At 34.8% G+C, this 21284-nt stretch overlaps 1 protein-coding gene across 1 annotated transcript; it reads left to right on the top strand.

Annotated features, from left to right (window-relative positions):
* The first annotated feature begins 6514 nt into the window (after window positions 1-6514).
* Window positions 6515-15878, top strand: zc3h15 (zinc finger CCCH-type containing 15). Its single transcript, XM_073845800.1, has 10 exons — window positions 6515-6681; window positions 7322-7423; window positions 7513-7624; window positions 11101-11253; window positions 11878-11969; window positions 12085-12270; window positions 12364-12510; window positions 12817-12933; window positions 13125-13260; window positions 14837-15878. Exons 1-10 carry the CDS (start codon window positions 6607-6609, stop codon window positions 15022-15024), a joined length of 1308 nt encoding a protein of 435 aa, XP_073701901.1. The 5' UTR covers window positions 6515-6606; the 3' UTR covers window positions 15025-15878.
* The last annotated feature ends 5406 nt before the right edge of the window (window positions 15879-21284 follow it).

The raw sequence follows: 21284 nt of genomic DNA, 5'->3' as shown, positions 1-21284 counted from the left end.
TAAATAAAATATCTTCATGGAACATTATCTTTACTTAATATCCTAATGATTTTTGGCATAAAGGAAATTTTATCATTTTGACCCATACAATGTACATGCTACAAATATCTTAATGATTAACAAGATGAAAATGAACAGCGTTTTTATGTTTTTAGTGTTTTTTAAAAACCATTCTGAAAATGTTAGATTTTCATGCCAATTTCTGTAATTTTATAAAGATTGAATGTTTTAAAGTTAACAAAAGCCAAAAAAAAATCATAAAGTCCATTGCAATTTATTAATGTTTTTGTTGCTGATTTCCCAACAAAAAGTTCTCACTTTCTAAAGGATGATGTTATTAAAAAACTGGCTTATGACAGTAAAAGAGAATATAAAAGAGTAATAGGATAGAAAATGATATAGAAAGGATACAACAAGTAAACATGAAATAACATCTAGACTAGTTTTAAACAAACTAACACTAATATTTTATGCAGTATATTACAAAATGTGACCCTGACATAACACAAATAAATAGAAGATGGTGATAACAGCAGGATGCTGCCTGTGAAAAAAGTACTTAAAGTACTCAAAAATAAACCATATTTTTAAAACTACAAAACAAACCTAACAATATTCCAGACAACATCAACAAAATCCATTCATACTTTTAAGCACCATCTAATATAATGGATGAGCAGATTTTTATTGTAGCTGTGATTTCCATTGTTACTCAAGTGTGTGTTTATCTCACCTCTCCCTGTTGGATTTCTCACAGAGAGGAGTGTTGCAACAGACTACTACCGTCTGCTGAATCGGCAGAATAATAATGTAATGCAAAAGGTGCGACAGTCTATACAGTATAAGCTGCTCAGCACAAGACTTCTGCTTTGATTAAACTGTGTCGGACTGCAAACTAAAAAAAAAAAAAAAAAGCTGAGTGTTCAGACCAGACATATAAAAGAAAGATTCAATAGTGTTTTAAAATTCATATTACGCTACTTTTCTTTCCAAGCACCTGCAGTATTTCCTCAAGGCTCAAACATTAGAGTCTGTGAATATCTGCAGTATTTTTGAGACTATTAGCTACATATTCTTCTAAAGCACCCGAAGCCAAGTTGACTAATGGAAGACTCATCAACTGGCCTCTCTATTTGCTTTGGATGGGAGGATCTGATGTGCGGCAGGAGTAGAAAGAGCAGTTGCTTGTAAAAACTGCCAGAGTTAATGATGGCTACTTACAGCAGGGTGTCCATTTGTGATTAGACACTATTCATCACACCGACAAGGGGAACACATTTGCTGTGGTGTTGATAAATCAAATCAGCTCCTAATGATAACGCTCAAGGGGCCTTCCTCTTCATTTATAGGTGTGCTTATCATCTAGTTCATCTCACAGAAATCTTTCTCCATCCCATAAATGACATTACTTTTAATCATACATGTTGCATACAAGCATCCCAGTCAGGTCGGTGATTAGGACATTCACATAAATGTTGAAGTGCCAAGTTTCTTTAAAGCTGTGCATGTTTCAATTAGATCTCCGTTCTTATATTTTCCTTTAAAATACACTCAAAAAAATGATTCTTTAAACTAACTCAATTCAATTATGGACAGTGGTTCCAAACAACCAAATTGTTTTTTATTAACATATAAGGATTTTTTTTCAATCTATTCAAAATTATTCTGTTAAGACAACACAATTGAATTAGGAAAATCAATGTGAACTAGTAATGTCCAACCAAACCAATGTAATCAATGTCCTTTAACTTAAAACCATTAAGCTTAGTCAGCTTGTTTTGGTTTACTAAAAAATAGGCCAAACAGCTCATAATTTATTCATGTCGCAATGCATGATGGGAGTCATGGATGAGTTCTGATTGGCTACAACATGGTTTTTTGGTGGTCACCGTTGTTGTGATTCTCACACTGATTCTTCATGTCTGTGTGTCTAAAAGCAAAAAAACTTTTTTTTTTCTTTCTTCATCTGTCTTATAAAGCCAAAACTGACAGATCTTATCTGCACAGTTCTATTGAAATCTGTAAGGAAAACCTAAGTCAAGTACTTAAGTCACTACATGATGATAGCTATTTTAAGTACAGTCAATGCTACTTGATGACTTTTGTTCTTGGCTTGTCTAGCTGTTATAACTCAGTAAAAGCAGCCAAACAAAATCTAACATTGAAGATTTAAGGGTCAAGAGCCCAACTAATGCAAACATTGACCACTATAATGGTTGCTTAAATTTTTTTTTCCTTTTTTGGTAATTCTGCTTATTAACATCAGGTGTCTGTAATAATGATCAATCATGACGTGTCTTCATCAAATACTTTAGAAATTGTCACATCCCGTTTTTGAATGGTGAAATTAAACCCTTTGCGTTACTTTAACAATTCATAATTAAGTAAAATGGATAATTAAACAGCTTAAGTTATTTAAGCACAATACAATAGTGTTTTGGCGGACAACAAAATATATATATGTTGTTTTAAAATAAAATATTTAAATAAAACCAACAATGGCACACAACCATTTTTTTGAGTGTACAGAAAAAAGGTCATTCTAGCTTTAAGGAACATCATTTTTGTAGTTGTAAATAATACAAATGTTATTGGAGTACTTTTTACAAGAAAATACTATTTTAGTTTCTCTACTTCAAACTTTAACTTTAATGTAATGTGTTACTTGCCATGTCCTTCTAATTGTGAAATTTACTGGCAGTTTCTATGTGAAAATGGTTTCTAAGCCTTTTTGTACTGTTTATACCATTTACACTATAAAAAAATAACTTATTTTGAGATATTAAGTTGTTATTTGACATAACTCATTATTTCAACATATCGTTATTTCAACATATCTAATTATTTGGAGATATTAAGTCGTTATTTCGACAAAACTCATTATTTCAACATAACTATGTCTGGTTATTTCAACATAACTTATTTCAACATAGTATCTCGTTATTTCATCATAACTCATTATTTTGACATTACTCGTTATTTTGAGTTATTAGGTCATTATTTCGACATAACTCATTTCGATTTAAGTCATTATTTCAACATAAATCATTATTTAGAGATATTAAGTCATTATTTCAACATAACTCATTATTTCGAGATATTAAGTCGTTATTTCGACTTAACTCATTATTTCAACATAACTATATCTGATTATTTCAACATATTTCAACATAGTATCTCGTTATTTCAACATAACTCATTATTTTGACATAACTCGTATTTGAGTTATTAAGTCATTATTTCAACATAACTCATTATTTAGAGATATTAAGTCATTATTTCAACATAACTCATTTCAACATAACTATATCTGGTTATTTCAACAACTTATTTAAACATAACTATATCTGGTTATTTCAACATAACTTATTTCAACATAGTGTCTCATTTCGACATAACTCCTTATTTTGACACATTAAGATATTAACTCATTATTTCAACACAATATATCTCGTTAATTAAACATAACTCTTTATTTCAACATAATATATCGCATTATTTCAACATAACTCTTTATTTCAACATAATATCTCATTATTTAGAGATATTGAGTAATTATTTCAACATATCTAATTATTTCAACATAACTATATCTGGTTATTTCAACATAACTCATTTCATCATAACTCATTATTTCAAGTTATTAAGTCGTTATTTCGACATAACTCATTATTTCAACATAACTATATCTGGTTATTTCAACATAACTCATTTCAACATAACTCATTATTTTGACATAACTCGTTATGAAGTCATTATTTCGACTTAACTCATTTCGAGTTAAGTCATTATTTCAACGTAACTCATTATTTCAACATAACTATATCTGGTTATTTCAACATAGTATTTCAACATAATATCTCAATTGTTGCCTCAGGGCCATGTTGTGCAATAAGGGGTAAGGAAGCAGGGGTCCACAGCTCCCATCCCTAATCAGGATTTCTCATTGACAATACATATGGGCAAATAATATATGACAAAAAGGGAAGATGCAAGGTTCCTGGGTGCACAGGAACACCCAAAGTGATGTGCACCTCTGTTTCACAGCATAGAAGAAGTGCTTCTTGAAGTTCAACATGGAGTAAAATCTCATATGAAGCACATGATATGACACGACCCACTACATCAGGGCTGGGAAACTTTGGTCCTGGAGGGCCACTGTCCTGCAGAGTTAGCTCCAACCCTAATCAAACACATCAGCGCCAGCTAATACATTATTTTAAGATCATTAGAAAGCTACAGGCAGGTGTGCTTAATTAGGGTTAGAGCTAAACTCTGCAGGACAGTGGCCCTCTAGGAAAAAAATTTTCTCAGCCCTGCACTACGACACAAACCTACGTCCAAATGCAATATATCAATGTGTTTCAAGTTTTTTTTCCCTTTTCACGTAATGATTTTTTTTTTTTTTTACATTTTGTGACAGATTTGTGATTTTGTATTGCTCTCTGAACATTGTCTTATGATATGTGAATGGAGAATTTTCTCCTGGATTCTGTTGCGAAATGTTGCCCTAAGGCAACGAAAAAATGTTTTGGGTGTGGGTTGAGGGGTGGTCAAAAAAATGTTTTATCAATAAAATGTTCCAAATAAACCAAAAAATTATGTGAAATAATTTTTTATCATGTACCATCAAAATGCATATCTTGTTATTTCGAGATATAACTCGTTTTTACAACATAATGTCTTGTTATTTTGACATAACAAATTATTTTAACATGATGTCTCATTAGTTCAAGATATTAAGTCATTATTTCGACATAACTCATTATTACAACATAATAATTTGTAACTTCAACATAACTTGTTATTTCGACATAAGTCTAGTTACTTGACTTTGTATTTAATTTTGACATTTTCTAGCAATAAAAGTAAAATTTGTTTTCAACACTATTTTTTTAGTGTACTGTCTCTTTTTATTATTAATTTTTCCAAATTTTAATAGGGTTGAAATTACACTTCTGTTGAAAAATTTGGGATCAGTAAGATTTTTAATGTTAAATATCAATGTTGGGTATAGCTGTGCAGCTTAATTTTTTTTTTTTGGAACATGTAATACTTTTTTTCAGGATTCTCTGATGAGTAAAAAGTAAAAAAAAAAAAAAAAAAAAAAAAAGTATAGCCGTTTAAAAATGATAAAAGTATTTACTATCACTTTTTTCAAATAAATTTAGCACATCCTTGCTAAATAAAACTTCTTTCAAACAAAGGAAGAATCTGCAAAATTTTGTTTTACAAACATAAGAGGGTTAATACAAAATGCATGTTATTTTTTTATTTAGTACTGACCTGAATAAGATATCTCACAATAAAAACTTTATATATAAAAACTGTATACAATAAAAAATTTATATAATAACCACAAGAGAAAAGAACAGTTGAATTTATAAAAAAATTGCCCTATTAAAAGTTTACATATGCTTGGTTCTTAATACTGTGTTGTTACCTGAATGATCCACAGCTGTGTTTTTTCTTTTCTTTTTTTGTGTGATAGTTGTTCAACCCTTTGTTTGTCCTGAACAGTCAAACTGCCGGCTGTTTTTCGGAAAAATCCACAAATTCTTTGGTTTTTCAGCATTTTTCTGTATTTGAACCCTTTCCAACAATGACCGTATGATTTTGAGATCCATCTTTTCACACTGAGAACAACAGGGACTTATATGCAACTATTACAGAAAGTTCAAACGCTCACTGATGCTCCAGAAGGAAAAACAATGCATTAACTTATTTTGTCTTCTGGGAAACATGTAGTATAGTCTGTAGCTTCTAGAGGGCATTACTAAATGAAAAAAAAAAAAAAAAAAAAAAAAAAAAAAATTATATATATATATATATATATATATATATATATATATATATATATATATATATATATATTCAGGCAAAATAAGAAAAATGTACACATCTTCATTCTGTTTATAAGTTTACACCCCTGGTTCTTAATTCTTAATGCATTGTGTTTCCTTCTGGAGCATCAGTGAGCATTTGAACGTTCTGTAATATTTCCATATGAGTCCTTGAGTAGTCCTCAGTGTGAAAAGATGGATCTCAAAATCATACAGACGTTGTTGGAAAAGGTTTAAGTACACAAAAATGCTGAAAAAACAACAAATTTGTGGGGAAGAACAGTGGTTCAGGACAACCAAGGGACTCATAAACAACTATCACTAAAAAAAACACAGCTATGTAGCCTACACTTTTTATAAATTCAACTATTATTTTCTCTTATGGACTAAATGGAAACTTCTTTTATGTAAAATATCTTATTTAGGTCAGTACTAAATAAAAAAAAAAACATGCATTTTGTATGATCCCTCTTATTTTGGTAAATAATTAACATTTTGCGGATTCTGCAAGGTGTATCTAAACGTTTGACCTCAACTGTATTTCTAGTAGGCTTTAGTAGTGGTCCACGAATAAAAAAAAAAAACATAAAGAGTATTTCCATCAGCTTGTGCTAGATGGCGTTGTTGTACCACGTGCGTCCACAACATGCGCGCCCCGGAGCTTCCAGAATGCATTGCGGCTGCTAGAGCGGTTAGCCTACGCTTACCTGTGAACATACGGCTTTTCTGTGTTTCTTCAGTTTTATAGTTTGTCTCAAGCGATATGCCTCCGAAAAAGCCACCTCAAGCTACAGGCAATAAGAAAACCCAAGAGAAGAAAAAAGAGAAGATCATTGAGGTGAGATTTGCGGCGTTTTAGCACTCGTGCAGCATGCTGAACTCTGGGCCTTGTGCTCTGATTCACTCACTAGCGCATTCCAGAAGCTTTTAATGACATTTAAAGCATAAGATGAATGGAATAGTGTGGATAAGCAGTCATATATTTGTTTAATATGGTTAGACTAAGCTGTCAGTCTGTTATTGTCAACGTAGTCGGAAACAAAGAGGAAATGACGATGTGAAATGAGCTCAAGTCTACTGCTAGTATGCCACATTCAGGCTGTGTGTTAAAACATAGTGAGCTGTCCATCTACACAGCATTTGGATCCATTATAGGGGTTGTTTGAACGTTTGATTTAAATGTTCCAAAATGGTTAACAGTTTAATTGCTCATGAGGATTTGAGCCGCAGCCTTAGTGATCTGGCAGTTATTCTTTTTATATACGTAAACTTATGTAATTATTTGTACGGTGTATGTATATTCATTAGCATTTTCATAGAAGAATTGGTTTGCTTAAAACAATATGGCTGTCAATGTTGGCCTCGTTTTGTAAGCAATAACATGCCTTTATGTCTAATCATCTGATTATGTAACCTATTTGTTTCAATATAGACTGTTTTTAAAATAACGATGTCATTGTCACTGGGACTTCTGACAGGATAAAACCTTTGGACTGAAAAACAAAAAGGGAGCTAAGCAACAGAAGTTCATCAAAGCTGTGACACAGCAAGTCAAGTATGGACAGCAGAATTCACGCCAGGTAATAATTGTGTTGCTGATTTTTATCTTAAGTTTGGTTTCCCAAGCCAGTGTCCCAAAGGGTCTGCATGTGTTTTGTTTTATTTGCAGATCGCTGCTACTGAAGCTGAAAAGACCAAAAAGAAGGATGACAAGAAGAAGGAGTTGTCTGAGTTGAACGAGCTCTTTAAGCCAGTGGTGGCAGCTCAGAAAGTCAGCAAAGGTAATTTGTCCATTATATGAGGGACAAAACTTTATTTTAAACTTTTCTCTGAATCTTGCACCTGATTCTAATCAGGCGTGCATTTCCCAGCTATGGTCAATGGAATTTAACGATTCTGTGTTTATTCAAACGCTTCACAAACAAATGACAGCTTTCAACCTGTGGTTAGAAGCATGGTTTCTTTAGTATGACATGTGGGCTTAAATAGACCATGCTTTTGAAGCTACTGTGCAGTACAATATATCTTTCTAGTTAGTCAGAATAAAAGCACAGTTGCACAAATGCAAATGTCCTCTTAGACTATGGTGACCATATGTGCAATTTTCTGGAGACTATGGTTTCTACAGTCAAACCAAAAATTTATTCAGACACCAGATATATTTTTTTTTAATATATCTTTACTAGTGGGTACAGGACACTATAGTCATTTTTTTGTAAGTAAGGATAGCAAAATAAAGTAAACTGTGACATTATACCCAAAAATTCTGGACTACCAGTAAAATTGATAAAAATTTGGGACCAAAAAATTGATTTGACACTTTAACCTGAGCATCTTTTGTTACATGCCTTTCTATCAAAGTTATTTGACATTATCAAGATGAATTTGTTGTGACACAGTAGGGCTGGACAATATATCGAACGATATTGTGAGGCGCGTTTAGTCAATGAAGCCGGTACTTTGATTAGTAGTAAATCTCCATCACGTGCGTACCGCTGGACCAGCAATTAATACACAGAGACGTAAATCTCTGACAAGCTATGCCATATCGCGCTCAATATTGGTCTTATGTGTTTGAAATGACATGAGGATGAGTAATTAATGACAGAAATTAAATATTTGGGTGAGCCATCTCTTCACGCACCCAAGTGCAACTATATATTTCATGTCCGCCTGCGTATGTTACTTTGGTTATAACTTGGTTTATTGTTCCTCTGTTCTATTCAAGGTTAATTTAGTTTTGCTTTTTTAAATTAGCTTTATTTTAATATAGTTTTCAAATTTGCAATGAAATTTAGTTTCGTTTTTATTAGTTTCATTAACAATTTTGTTAGTTTTAGTTTAGTTTTTGTTTTATGAACACATTTCTGCTTAGTTTTTAAATAGTTTAGTTTCGGTTTTAGTTTCTTAGAGATCACGATTTCCTCGCAATTCTAAACTAAGCAAAATATTAATTGCTGCAGTCTATTTCAATGTGTTTAATTCATTTGAATACATTTTTATTCATTTAATACATAATATTTGTATTTAAAATAGAATATACTTAATACACCAATTTTTAAATTTCTGAAAAAGTGGTTTGAATGAATAAATGACTTGCTCACAAAACATTACTGGATGAATCTGCATTTTTGAATCAATCTCTATTCAATGACAAATACATTTAAAGGATAACTATTGCCAAAATGCAACCTGGGCTGTTTTTTTTTTACTGTAAACGAGACAAACATATATCTAAAAGCATAATTGCGACAAACGAGCCATTTTTGAGATTGACCGTGATTTCGTTTTCTGGTCAATGGCCGGTGAATGGGAGTACTAGGGGCATAAATTTGAGCGCATCAAAATCGATATTTTTACAACACTAAGAAGACTCGACACACCATGAAACTTTGCTCAAGTATCGCCTGGGTCTCTACACATGAACTCGAGCATTGAGAACATTGTGTACACAGAGTTTACTAAAAAGAAAGGTTTTGAACAACTCACTTTCACTGTTTGAGTTTCCGCTCGCGGCCGTCTTGTCAGTCAAGAGGTGTCGATCTCAGAATGCGAATGAATGGACTCCACAGGACGAAATATTAGGCTTATATGAGGCTCTACTTACAACTAGAAGGTTAATATTGTTTTTCACTTGTGACAAAACAACGAATTAGCCGTGCATTTATATGGAAATATGTTTTAGGAGCTATCCATCTTTACTCTCCTCGCATTCGGAGATCGACACCTCTTGACTGGCAAGATGGCCGCGAACGGAAACTCAAACTGTGAAAAAGTGAGTTGTTCATGTGTAGAGACCCAGGCGCTACTTCGAGCAAAGTTTCATGGTGTGTCGAGCCTTCTTAGTGTTGTAAAAATATTGATTTTGATGCGCTTAAAGGTTGTATCAGCGATTTCTAGCCTAAAACATAGTGTCAATTTCAGCTGACCTTTCTTCACGATCCGCTCACTGCCTGCCCCATAAATTGTCTGTGAAAAAAACGCGTCTCTCTGGTCAGCCTAGGGTCCGAGATATGCCAAAAAAAACAATCGGCACTACCAACCTTTCCACAGATAAACAAACTGTGTTCCAACCAATCAGCGTCAGGGGTTTGGTGTTGTGGACTTTCCTACTGGTGCAGGGATGTGAGGGAGGCGGAGCGAAAGTCCACAACACCAAATCCCTGACGCTGATTGGTCGGAACACAGTTTGTTTATCTGTGGAAAGGTTGGTAGTGCCGATTGTTTTTTTTGGCATATCTCGGACCCTAGGCTGACCAGAGAGACGCGTTTTTTTCACAGACAATTTATGGGGCAGGCAGTGAGCGGATCGTGAAGAAAGGTCAGCTGAAATGGACACTTTATGTTTTAGGCTAGAAATCGCTGATACAACCTTTAAAGTTATGCCCCTAGTACTCCCATTCACCGGCCATTGACCACAAAACGAAATCACGGTCAATCTCAAAAACGGCTCGTTTGTCGTAATTATGCTTTTAGATATGTTTGTCTCGTTTACAGTAAAAAAAAAAAAAAAAACAGCCCAGGTTGCATTTTGGCAATAGCTATCCTTTAACAGTTATTTGTTTCCACCTAGTGGCGAAACAATACAATCGACACAAACGTTATTGAAGCGCCAATTACTTTCAAAAGATGAGGTCCTCTATTTTGATCTCTACCATAGACATCAATGTTTATATACAAACTATGAATTTTAATCAGACTGTTGCTGTGATAATATGAATGACTGGGTACTGCTCTCTCTGTGTCAGCAGCAGTGCAAATACAGATCTGAATGTTCCGTAAGACTTTTTCAGAGATTTAATAGACATGGGAAATCATTGTTATTTGGAAATGACATTATGTGTGTGTTTGAATCTCTGTCCTTTAACGATTAATCAGCTCTAGTATATTGTTTTGATCGCTTGTGTTACATAAAAAAATAATACTTTTGCTTAACTGATGCAGTAGCCTAGATTTAATGCTGGTGCTGTTCAGGTCGTAGTCTTAATTTTTCCACCATGGGGTGAGAACGTAATGATTACGAAAACGATTTATTTTTGATAATTATTATTTTATTTCAGTTAGTTTTTCAATAAAAGTTGTTAGTTTCGTTTGAGTTTTTCATTTATTTTGTCGTTTTAATTTTATTTCAGTTTACAAAAATGTTTTCTGATCAATAGTTTTCGTCTTAGTTTTTGTTTACGAAAATAACCTTGGATCTATTCTGTGATGATCGTCTTCGTGATTGTTTTTTTTTTTTTTCTGTTTTTCATTTCAGGTGTGGATCCCAAGTCTGTGCTGTGTGCTTTCTTTAAGCAAGGCCAGTGTACCAAAGGTGATAAGTGTAAATTCTCTCATGACCTCTCTTTGGAGAGGAAATGTGAGAAAAGAAGCATGTATGTGGATGGCAGAGATGAAGACCTGGAGAAAGGCGAGTACAGTAGTGTTTTTATTAGGCTACATATAGAGGGTTTGCACTTATGTCACAATTTGGTCAGCTGCCCGGATACGTATGAGCAGTATTAAGATATTAGCCTAATATTTCACCTGCCTGACCAGAAAGATTCTAGCCCTGGAAATCCTGGTTCAGTTTGGCCAACCACAAACGCCTTTTGTTCCTCAGACAGTTTTTTTTTGCACTCTTCTTCTTGATTTGTTATCATTTTTTGGCAGTCTGTAGTACTGTCAAATGTAGTAATCAGTCAAATGTTTTTCCCATTTGACTAATTAGTACAGCCTAAAACATGACAATAATTGGCCATTTTCAGCAGCAGTAATCAGCAAAATATTTGAGTTTCGTTCAGTTCATTGGCATTGTTTACGTTCCGTCATGCCAATTTTACTGATTGCTGAGGTTTTGTGAAAACACATATTTAGCACAATATTTTATACCTTAATACATTTGAAAAACATATTTGTAATGTACTGACAAGGTTTCCGTTAAATTTTGGAACTGACTTCTGTTTGCATCTCTTCTGGGATTTTTATGAAATAAATCTCAAAGATGGTTGCGTTTATGTAATTATTTTAATTGCTTTGATTTTTGTATTTGCAGACACCATGGAAAATTGGGATGAAAAGAAACTTGAGGAGGTGGTGACGAAGAAACACGGAGAAGCTGAAAAGAAGAAAGCAAAGACCCAGATTGTAGGTTCTGGCAGTTTTCACTCAAATCGTCTAGAAATGAGCATTGATGTGATTCGACTAATGAGGTTTTTATCATTTGTAATCAAAGAAATTAACAAATATTATTTATCTAAAGGTGTGCAAATATTTCCTTGATGCTATTGAAAACAACAAATACGGCTGGTTTTGGGTTTGTCCGGGTGGCGGAGACAACTGTATGTACCGCCACGCTCTTCCTGTGGGCTTTGTTCTGAAGAAAGACAAGAAGAAGGAAGAAACAACTGAAGAGGAGATCTCGCTGGAGGATTTGATAGAGACTGAGGTGAGAAGGAAGAGAACAGTGTTTCAGAACACGATTGTGAAGTAACAGTGTCATTGAATTAGAGTTGTTATGATCATCTGTTCATTGTTATAGCGAGCTGCTTTGGGAGCAAGTGTCACCCGAATTACTCTGGAAACTTTCTTGGCCTGGAAGAAAAGGAAAAGGCAAGAGAAACTGGCTAAAGCAGAACAGGACATGGAGAGAAAGAAAGCGGACTTCAAAGCTGGCAGAGCGTTTGGGGTGAGTAAAAACCATTACACTGATATTCCTGTTTGCCTGCTCAATTAAAACACTGACCTCAACATAAGAGATGTCAAGGTCTTGAAAAAGGACTGAAACTGCACTGTGCATTTAGAAAGCTGTTTTTGCTCTGAATGGTTTGGGTATGTTGACAGTGATGCTGTGGTTTGACCAGAGGGTGGCAGTAAAGTCTTTGCTCTCATATCCTGTGGTTGCTGCTGTTTAACTGTGTCCTGCTTCCTCAACTGTCTTTCATGTCGTCTGTTGTGTTAAAGGATGCTCATCTCTTGCTTTCATGTCCTCCAGGTCAGTGGAAGGGAAGTGTTTGAGTTCAGACCTGAGCTTGTTGATGATGACGATGAGGAGGCTGATGATACTAAATACGCTAAAGATGATGATGATGACTCTGAGATTTCTAACGAGGTGAGAAGTACATTTTTTTTTCTTTTTTTTCTTTTTTAGAAAATACAGCACCACCCAATATAAGCTATATAACTTCATCTTAAATCTGTCAGATATTGTTTAATATTTGTGTTTGTGTTGCAGGTAAATGAATAATTTACACTTTCCAAGTCTCAAGTCACTTAGCATTGTTAACATAATTGTCTCTCCAGGTGGATGACACAGAGGTGGAGATTCAGGACATTGACATGGCTAGATTTATCCCTAAAGAGGTGGATAATGCTGGTATAACGGTGGCGTCAGCAGACAGGTTTGGCGGCAGAGCTCCTAAAACAAATGACACAGATGGTGAGACGCTTCTAAATATCATATGAATTTCATTTTTCTGTTAATTTGTGAGATCTGTGTTTGTACAGTTTTGTTGTTTTCACATGGTGAAACACATCAAAAATAAAACACGAGTTAATTCATTAAATAGTGGCATTTACCATTTAACAGCAACTACAATACCAGTCAGAAGTTTTTGAACAGTATGATTTTTAATGTTTTTTTTTAAAGAAGTCTCTTCTGCTCACCAAGCCTGCATTTATTTGATCCAAAGCACAGCAAAACAGTTTAAAATATTTTTACTATTTAAATTTATTTAAAAATGTAATTTATTCCTGTGATTTCAAAGCTAATTTTTTAGGATCATTACTTCAGCCATATGATCCTTCAGAAATCATTTTAATATTCTGATTTGCTGCTCAAAAACAGTATTTAGTATTTTTGTTGAAAACAAAAACGTTCCTTTGATGAATAGAAAGTTCAGAAGAACAGCATTTGTCTGACATAGAAATCTTTTGTAACATTATAAATGTCATTATCATCAATCTTTTAATCAATCAAAAGCATCCTTGCTAAATAAAAGTGTTAATTTCTATAATTTGTTTTTCAAAAAAATATATATATATAAATATACACACTGATTCCAAGCTTTTGAATGGAATAGTGTATAATGTTAGGTCTTTAGGTCTTTTTATTTATCAAAGAATCCTAGACAAATATGCCTTGAACAGCAAATCAGCATATTAGAATGATTTCTAATGGATCATGTGACACTTAAGGAGTAATACTGCTGTTAGCTTTGATCACAGAAATAATCTATTGAAATATATTCAAATAGAAAACAGTTATTTTAAATGGTAAAAATATTTCAAAATTGTACTTTTTTTTTTTATTATTATTTTTTTTCCCGCTATACTTTGGATCCAAAAAATGCAGGTTTGGTACACACAAGAGACTTCTTACTGGTTAAAAACTTTTGACTGGTAGTAAACACAAACTTAATAATATTATATATTCCACCTGGAGTTGAAACAAAGAAATATGACATTTTAGTTACATAATATTGAATATTTTTGTACTATATATTATAAATATTACGTTTTACTATTATTAAAGGAACACTCCACTTTTTTTGGAAATAGGCTCATTCTCCAACTCCCCCCGAGTTAATAAGTTGAGTTTTACCGTTTTGAAATCCATTCAGCCGTTCTCCTGTTCTGCCGATATCACTTTTAGCATAGCTTAGCATAGATCATTGAATCCTATTACACCAATAGCAACGAGTTTCCATATTTGTTATATTTAAAACTTGACTTGAATGGCTGAATGGATTTCAAAACGGTAAAAATCAACTTATTAACTTGGGGGGAGTTGGAGAATGAGCCTATTTCCAAAAAAAGTGGAGTGTTCCTTTAAACATATGACTGGTAGTGTATTTATTTACACCCAGGTAATTTATAGACCACAGTTTCAGAACCACTGCTTTATAGTGGTCTGTTTTATAATGCTTAACTTCACCACCACTTTGTCTTAAACGAGTGTAAATAATTCTTCATGCTTCCTTCTCAAGTCACTGACCTCTATTTTGTCTCTATAGACAATAAATTGAGCGAGGCATCGGGTGGAACTATGGAGAATGGAGAACATAGCGAAGACCAAACGCTGGAGGATGGAGAAACCAATGAGGAGGAGTCGGAAGCGGTGCCAGTAGACGAGAACCTCTTCACTGGGGAGGACCTGGACGAACTGGAGGAGGAGCTCAACACACTGGACCTGGACGAGTGAAGACTTGGGACTGTTGCATCATTCATGAACTACACATGGCTTGATGTGAATGACAATATTTTCACAAATAACTACCACCAGAATTGCCATGTCAGAAGCCACTCTGCCTGCAATATGCACCCTCATCACTCGATGTCCTGGGACGCTTCGGGAGAGACTGGAGTAGATGTGGCCCTTGTTCTCTCTCTCTCTCTGATTAAATGTGTTTTTTTTTTGCCCCTTTTCCATTTTTTTTAAAATTGCAGTCTACCCCAAAAGCACAGTGAGGCAAGGGTCTGGTTCTTCAGCAGGAACATACTTCAAATATATAAAAGGCTGTTGATTATTTGATATTTCTGCGTTCTCTTTTGAAAGATTTGATTAAATCATTGTAAGGTCATGCGTATGAAGTAATCCAGCATAAATCCTCTTTAATATGTTCAAGCACTATTTTAATCTGGTTTTCCTCCTCTCTGCTGTTGAAATGTTGCTTTAATGAAAACAAAGGTTCAGTTGATCGGAATCATTTCAGTTTTTAACTTGTAACCAACTGCATGCCTGTATCAGGATCAGAATGTAAAGGTGAATGAGTGTGATGCTGACATTCAAGGGTTCAATAAGCAGTTGATCAGATTGAGGTGTTGAATGTGAAGTTTCTTGGATGCAGATGTGGCATCTGGCCTTACAGAAGGAGATGTGGATGATGGCATCATTACTAGTCGGATTTGAGTTTTGAAGTGGTTTCAAGAAATGCAAGAGAGATGAGCTTGTAAGATGAACTAGTAACGTGTCTGTCCTTTTGTATTCAATTGTTTTAAACTGCCCTTCCACCAATACAACACAAGAAATTGTAAATAAAAGGTTATCAGATACTGGCTTTGAGTTGAAATGTGTAATTAAAACTCTTGAGAGTAGGATTATTTAAACTTAAATCTGACATGAGAATTATGTCCAGATAAACGTTCTTACATTTTGTGAAATATGGGTCTGTAACAAACCCATGTCCATTAATTGTTACCTGAACACAGATACATGTTATACAGTCATGCTGGTCTTAACACATGGTGGTGCTGTATTTCTAGTCCCACATGATGATAATTTACTCACCCTCATGTTATCCAAAATGTGCATGTCTTTCTTACTTCAGTCAAAAAGAAATTAAGGTTTTTGTGGAAAACATGTCATGATTTTTTTTCTTATAATGGACTTCAATCAATGGGTTGAAGGTCCAAATTGCAGTTTCAATGCAGCTTCAAAGGGCTCTACACGATCCCAGCCCAGGAATAAAGGTCTTATCTAGAAAAAAGGTCTCGCGTTTTCTAAAAAAATTACAATTTAAATGCTTAACTACAAATGGTCATCTTGCACTAGCTTGACCTCATGCATTGTTTTTTTTTTCCAACACGTTTAGTTTTTATTTTGGTTTTAGGAAGACTTCTTTAAAAATGTTAATAAAAAGAAGCAAATACAACATTTTAAAACTATAAATTTAAAACATTTTTAAAATATAAAAATCAATTAACCATGATTAAATATTTTTTGACTAATAATGTTTAACAAATATAGTTTAACAGAGATTTATGTTTAACTATAGTTTAGATTACTGTGGTAGTATTCCCTATTATAAATTATAATTAAAATTAAATAATTTAGATACATGCAGTTAATTCTGATGGCCTTTCTTACCTGGAGTATGATGTTTTGATATTGTTGCTGTTACTGCAAGACCGTCTTCTGCCAGGAGCATCAGGACAATCTTCTGCTGTCCAGAATCAGGTGGTTTGTCTTCATCTGGCATCTCAGCTGAGACCTGTCCACTATGGGTGACCCTAGCAGTAGTTGTGCAGTACCAGTGGCGTAGCTCTCAGCATCACTGATGCACACAAGCCCTCACAGCACGTTAAGCTGCAAACCATGTGAGGGACCCTAACATTACCGAACCTAACCCAACTGTTTAAAACAATCGCATATCAACCAGCCACTTAAAACATCCTAACAACCTCGTAATGACACATGAGAAACCAAACAGAGGAGACCAGAAACTGCAACACAACATGCTAACAACTGCGCAGAAAACCTTGGCAAGCGCATGTCAACACACAAAAAACAAGCTAAACATTCCAAGAAACCACAAAGCAAAGCACTAACAAATGATAACAAACAACACAGGAGCACAAATCAATGCACTGCCAATAATCAAAAACATCCCCATAACAATAATAAAAGCTTACTCTAGAAAAACTATAAACCTACTCTATAACTATGTACAGTCGTGGCCAAAAGTTTTGAGAATTACATAAATATTGGAAATTGGAAAAGTTGCTGCTTAGTTTATATAATAGCAATTTGCATATATACTCCAGAATGTTATGAAGAGTGATCAGATGAATTGCATAGTCCTTCTTTGCCATGAAAATTAACTTAATCCCGAAAAAAAGTTTCCACTGCATTTCATTGCTGTCATTAAAGGACCTGCTGAGATCATTTCAGTAATCGTCTTGTTAACTCAGGTGAGAATGTTGACCAGCACAAGGCTGGAGATCATTATGTCAGGCTGATTGGGTTAGAATGGCAGACTTGACATGTTAAAAGGAGGGTGATGCTCGAAATCATTGTTTTTCCAGTGTTAACCATGGTGACCTGCAAAGCATAAAAATGGCTTCACAGGCAAGGATATTGTGGCTACTAAGATTGCACCTAAATCAACAATTTATAGGATCATCAAGAACTTCAAGGAAAGAGGTTCAGTTCTTGTTAAGAAGGATTCAGGGCGTCCAAGAAAGTCCAGCAAGCGCCAGGATCGCCTCCTAAAGAGGATTGAGCTGCGGGATCGGAGTGCCACCAGTGCAGAGCTTGCTCAGGAATGGCAGCAGGCAGGTGTGAGCGCATCTGAACACAGTGAGGCCAAGACTTTTGGAAGATGGCCTGGTGTCAAGAAGGGCAGCAAAGAAGCCACTTTTCTCCAAAAAAAAAAACATCAGGGACAGATTGATCTTCTGCAAAATGTATGGCTAATGGACTGCTGAGGACTGGGGCAAAGTCATATTCTCTGATGAAGCCTCTTTCCGATTGTTTGGGGCATCTGGAAAAAGGCTTGTCCGGAGAAGAAAAGGTGAGTGCTACCATCAGTCCTGTGTCATGCCAACAGTAAAGCATCCTGAAACCATTCATGTGTGGGGTTGCTTCTCATCCAAGGGAGTGGGCTCACTCACAATTTTGCCCAAAAACACAGCCATGAATAAAGAATGGTACCAAAACACCCTCCAACAGCAACTTCTTCCAACAATCCAACAACAGTTTGGTGAAGAACAATGCATTTTCCAGCACGATGGAGCACCGCACGGTAAAAGTGATAACTAAGTGGCTCGGGGACCAAAACGTTGAAATTTTGGGTCCATGGCCTGGAAACTCCCCAGATCATAATCCCATTAAGAACTTGTGGTCAATCCTCAAGAGGCGGGTGGACAAACAAAAACCCACTAATTCTGACAAACTCCAAGAAGTGATTATGAAAGAATGGGTTGCTATCAATCAGGATTTGGCCCAGAAGTTGATTGAGAGCATGCCCAGTCGAATTGCAGAGGTCCTGAAAAAGAAGGGCCAACACTGCAAATACTGACTCTTTGCATAAATGTCATGTAATTAAGCAATAAGGTACGAGAGGCCGTGCTGTATCGTGAATAAATCACAGCCTTATTGCTTTTATAAAACGGTTACCACACAATAAAAATATTAATATCAAAAATATATATTAATTTATATATATGACACTGGCAGCTGTAATCAGGTTAGATCACACTAGACTTGTAGTCAAGACCGCTCCAGAAGAAAAAACAATAAGAGCCAACTTTTCAAAAAGTTTTCACCCCCCAGCTCTTAATGCAATGTGTTTCCTTCTGGAGCATCAGTGAGTGTTTTAACCTTAACTGAATCCCTCAGTTGTCCTCAGTGTGAAAAGATGGATCTCAAAATCATAGTTAGGCCTATTGTTGGAAAGGGTTCAAAAATAGCCTATACAAAAAATGCTGAAAAACCAAAGAATTCGCTGGACCTGAATGTTTTTTCTGAAGAACAACAGTCAGTTTAACTGTTAGGGACAAACAAGGGACTCATGAACAACTATCAGTAATCAAAAAACAACACCAACAAAAAACAGCTGTGAATCATTCAGGTAACGACAAAGTATTAAGAATCAAGTGTATGTTAACTTTTTAGCGGGGCATTTTTTTTTTTATAAATTCAACTATTATTTTCTCTTGTGGACTATATGTATGTCACATTCAGGTACTAAATAAAAAAATTGACAGTGATGCTGTGGTTTGACCAGAGGGCGGCAGTAAAGCTTGTGCTGTAAGATCCAGTGGTTGCTGTTGTTTTACTGTGTCCTGCTTCTTCAAGTCGCTCTCATGTTGTCGTCTGTTGTGTTAAATGACACTGATGTCATGCTTTCATGTCCTGCAGGTCAGTGGAAGGGAAGTGTTTGAGTTCAGACCTGAGCTTGTTAAAGATGAGGAGGCTGTTGATAGTAAATACGAAAGTGGAGATTTTTATTACCAGCGCTACCCACAAATGACAAAGATGGTGGGACACTTCTGAATATCTTCCTTAATTTGATCTGTTTTATTTAGACACATGCTCTTTTTCCAAAACTGTGAATAAACGGTAAGTGTGAAGCTAACACCTCCCAGTATTGTAAATAAAACGATTTCAGAAAGATATTTTGAGGTAAGATAGTAGGTTCATATGTGACTCTGGACCACAAAACCAGTCATAATAGGTCAATTTTATGAAATTGAGATTTATACATCATCTGAAAGCCAAATAGGTGTTCCATTGATGTATAGTTATAGGACAATATTTGGCAGAGATAAAACTATTTGAAAATCTGGAATCTGAGGGTGCAAAAAATCATAATACTGAGAAAATCACCTTTAATATTACTAATCAAAAATTAAGTTTTGATATATTTACGGTAGGACATTTACATAGGCCTAATACCTTCATGGAACATGATCTTTATTTAATAATCCTAATGAGTTTTAGCATAAAAGAAAAGTCTATAATTTTGACTCGTACAATGTTTTGTTGGCTATTGCTACAAATATACCTGTGCTACTTATGACTGGTTTTGTAGTCCAGTGTCATAAAAGACTAAATGGTCTTGAAATAAATGTCTCAAGAAATCTTATTTAAATGAGACATTTAATCCTCACTATTTTGGGTGTGCTGAAATTCCTGTGTTGCGGAAGATTCTTGTAAATGTAAACATTTCACGTTCTTAATTCACTGGTGAACTCATGTCACCTCAAAACAATTGTCTGTTTAATCTAAAATCTTGTATTTATATAACGTACCATGCATCAGACAAATCTGTCCAGATGTTTAGCAACAGATCATAAACATTCTTAGCATAGCACTACTCCACTAATTGCTTGGCTTGAGCTGTTGAAAAACAGCTGACATGGTCAGAGGACTGGAATTTCCTATGATCTGCACGAGAAAGCATGATCACCCTTGCCTTGTTCGCACAAATACATATATAAATCACTTACAAAGCCATTAGAGTTCCATAGAAGAATTCCAAAACATTTTTGAAAATAAAGCCAGTTGAAAATCACATACAAAACCCTGTTCTGTATGAAAAATAATTTAAAATATAGACAGATGTTTTACTCCATGGTTTTAAGGCCATTGACCTGAGGAAGAGCTGGCTATCTTTTTCATCACCTAGAGCTTTGTTGTCTTTGTCTCAAAAAAAAAAAAAAAAGAGGGATACAGAGAGCACAAGGAGTTTGTTTTGATGGCAGACAAAAAAATAAAAGCTTTTCCCTTCTTTGGGAAATCGTATTTATGTCACAAAGCTCCAGCTGCTGCTGAAAAAGTCTGTAATACACAGAGGTATTGGGAAGGCCTAACTTCTCTCTGTCACTGAAGCTTAATAAAATATTGCAGAGGCATTTTTCCCATCACAACTCTGGACCATTTCCAATAGTAAGATACTGAGCGAATGATGAAAGCTTGTATAGTAATACTTCACATTCTGCCATTGTTTGTCATTGTGTATTAAGTTAAGTATATTTAAAAAAATATGTTTTTGAGTGTGATTGTGAACAGGACATTTTTTTAAGAGCGAGGCCCAGCGATGACCTATTTGAATGTTTTGTTTTGTTTTGTTTTGTTTTTCCCAGACTTTGCTGTTTAAGACAGTGAGTGTCTTAAACTGAAATGATCTCGTAATCAAAGTTGGCCATGACACTTTTTATATACTGGAATACTTGAAT

Source organism: Garra rufa, chromosome 8 (assembly GCF_049309525.1).
Source record: "Garra rufa chromosome 8, GarRuf1.0, whole genome shotgun sequence".
Taxonomy (NCBI): domain Eukaryota; kingdom Metazoa; phylum Chordata; class Actinopteri; order Cypriniformes; family Cyprinidae; genus Garra; species Garra rufa.
The sequence above is the reverse complement of the archived record's forward strand: the minus strand, read 5'-3'. Positions and strand labels throughout refer to the sequence as shown.

Bases quoted from the DNA above. Each gene is read 5' to 3' on its own strand.
- zc3h15 (XM_073845800.1), top strand. From the start codon at position 6,607: ATGCCTCCGAAAAAGCCACCTCAAGCTACAGGCAATAAGAAAACCCAA. The intron at 6,682-7,321 runs GTGAGATTTGCG...GACTTCTGACAG, and splicing joins AAAAAGAGAAGATCATTGAG to GATAAAACCTTTGGACTGAA. The intron at 11,970-12,084 runs GTAGGTTCTGGC...ATTTATCTAAAG, and splicing joins AGAAAGCAAAGACCCAGATT to GTGTGCAAATATTTCCTTGA.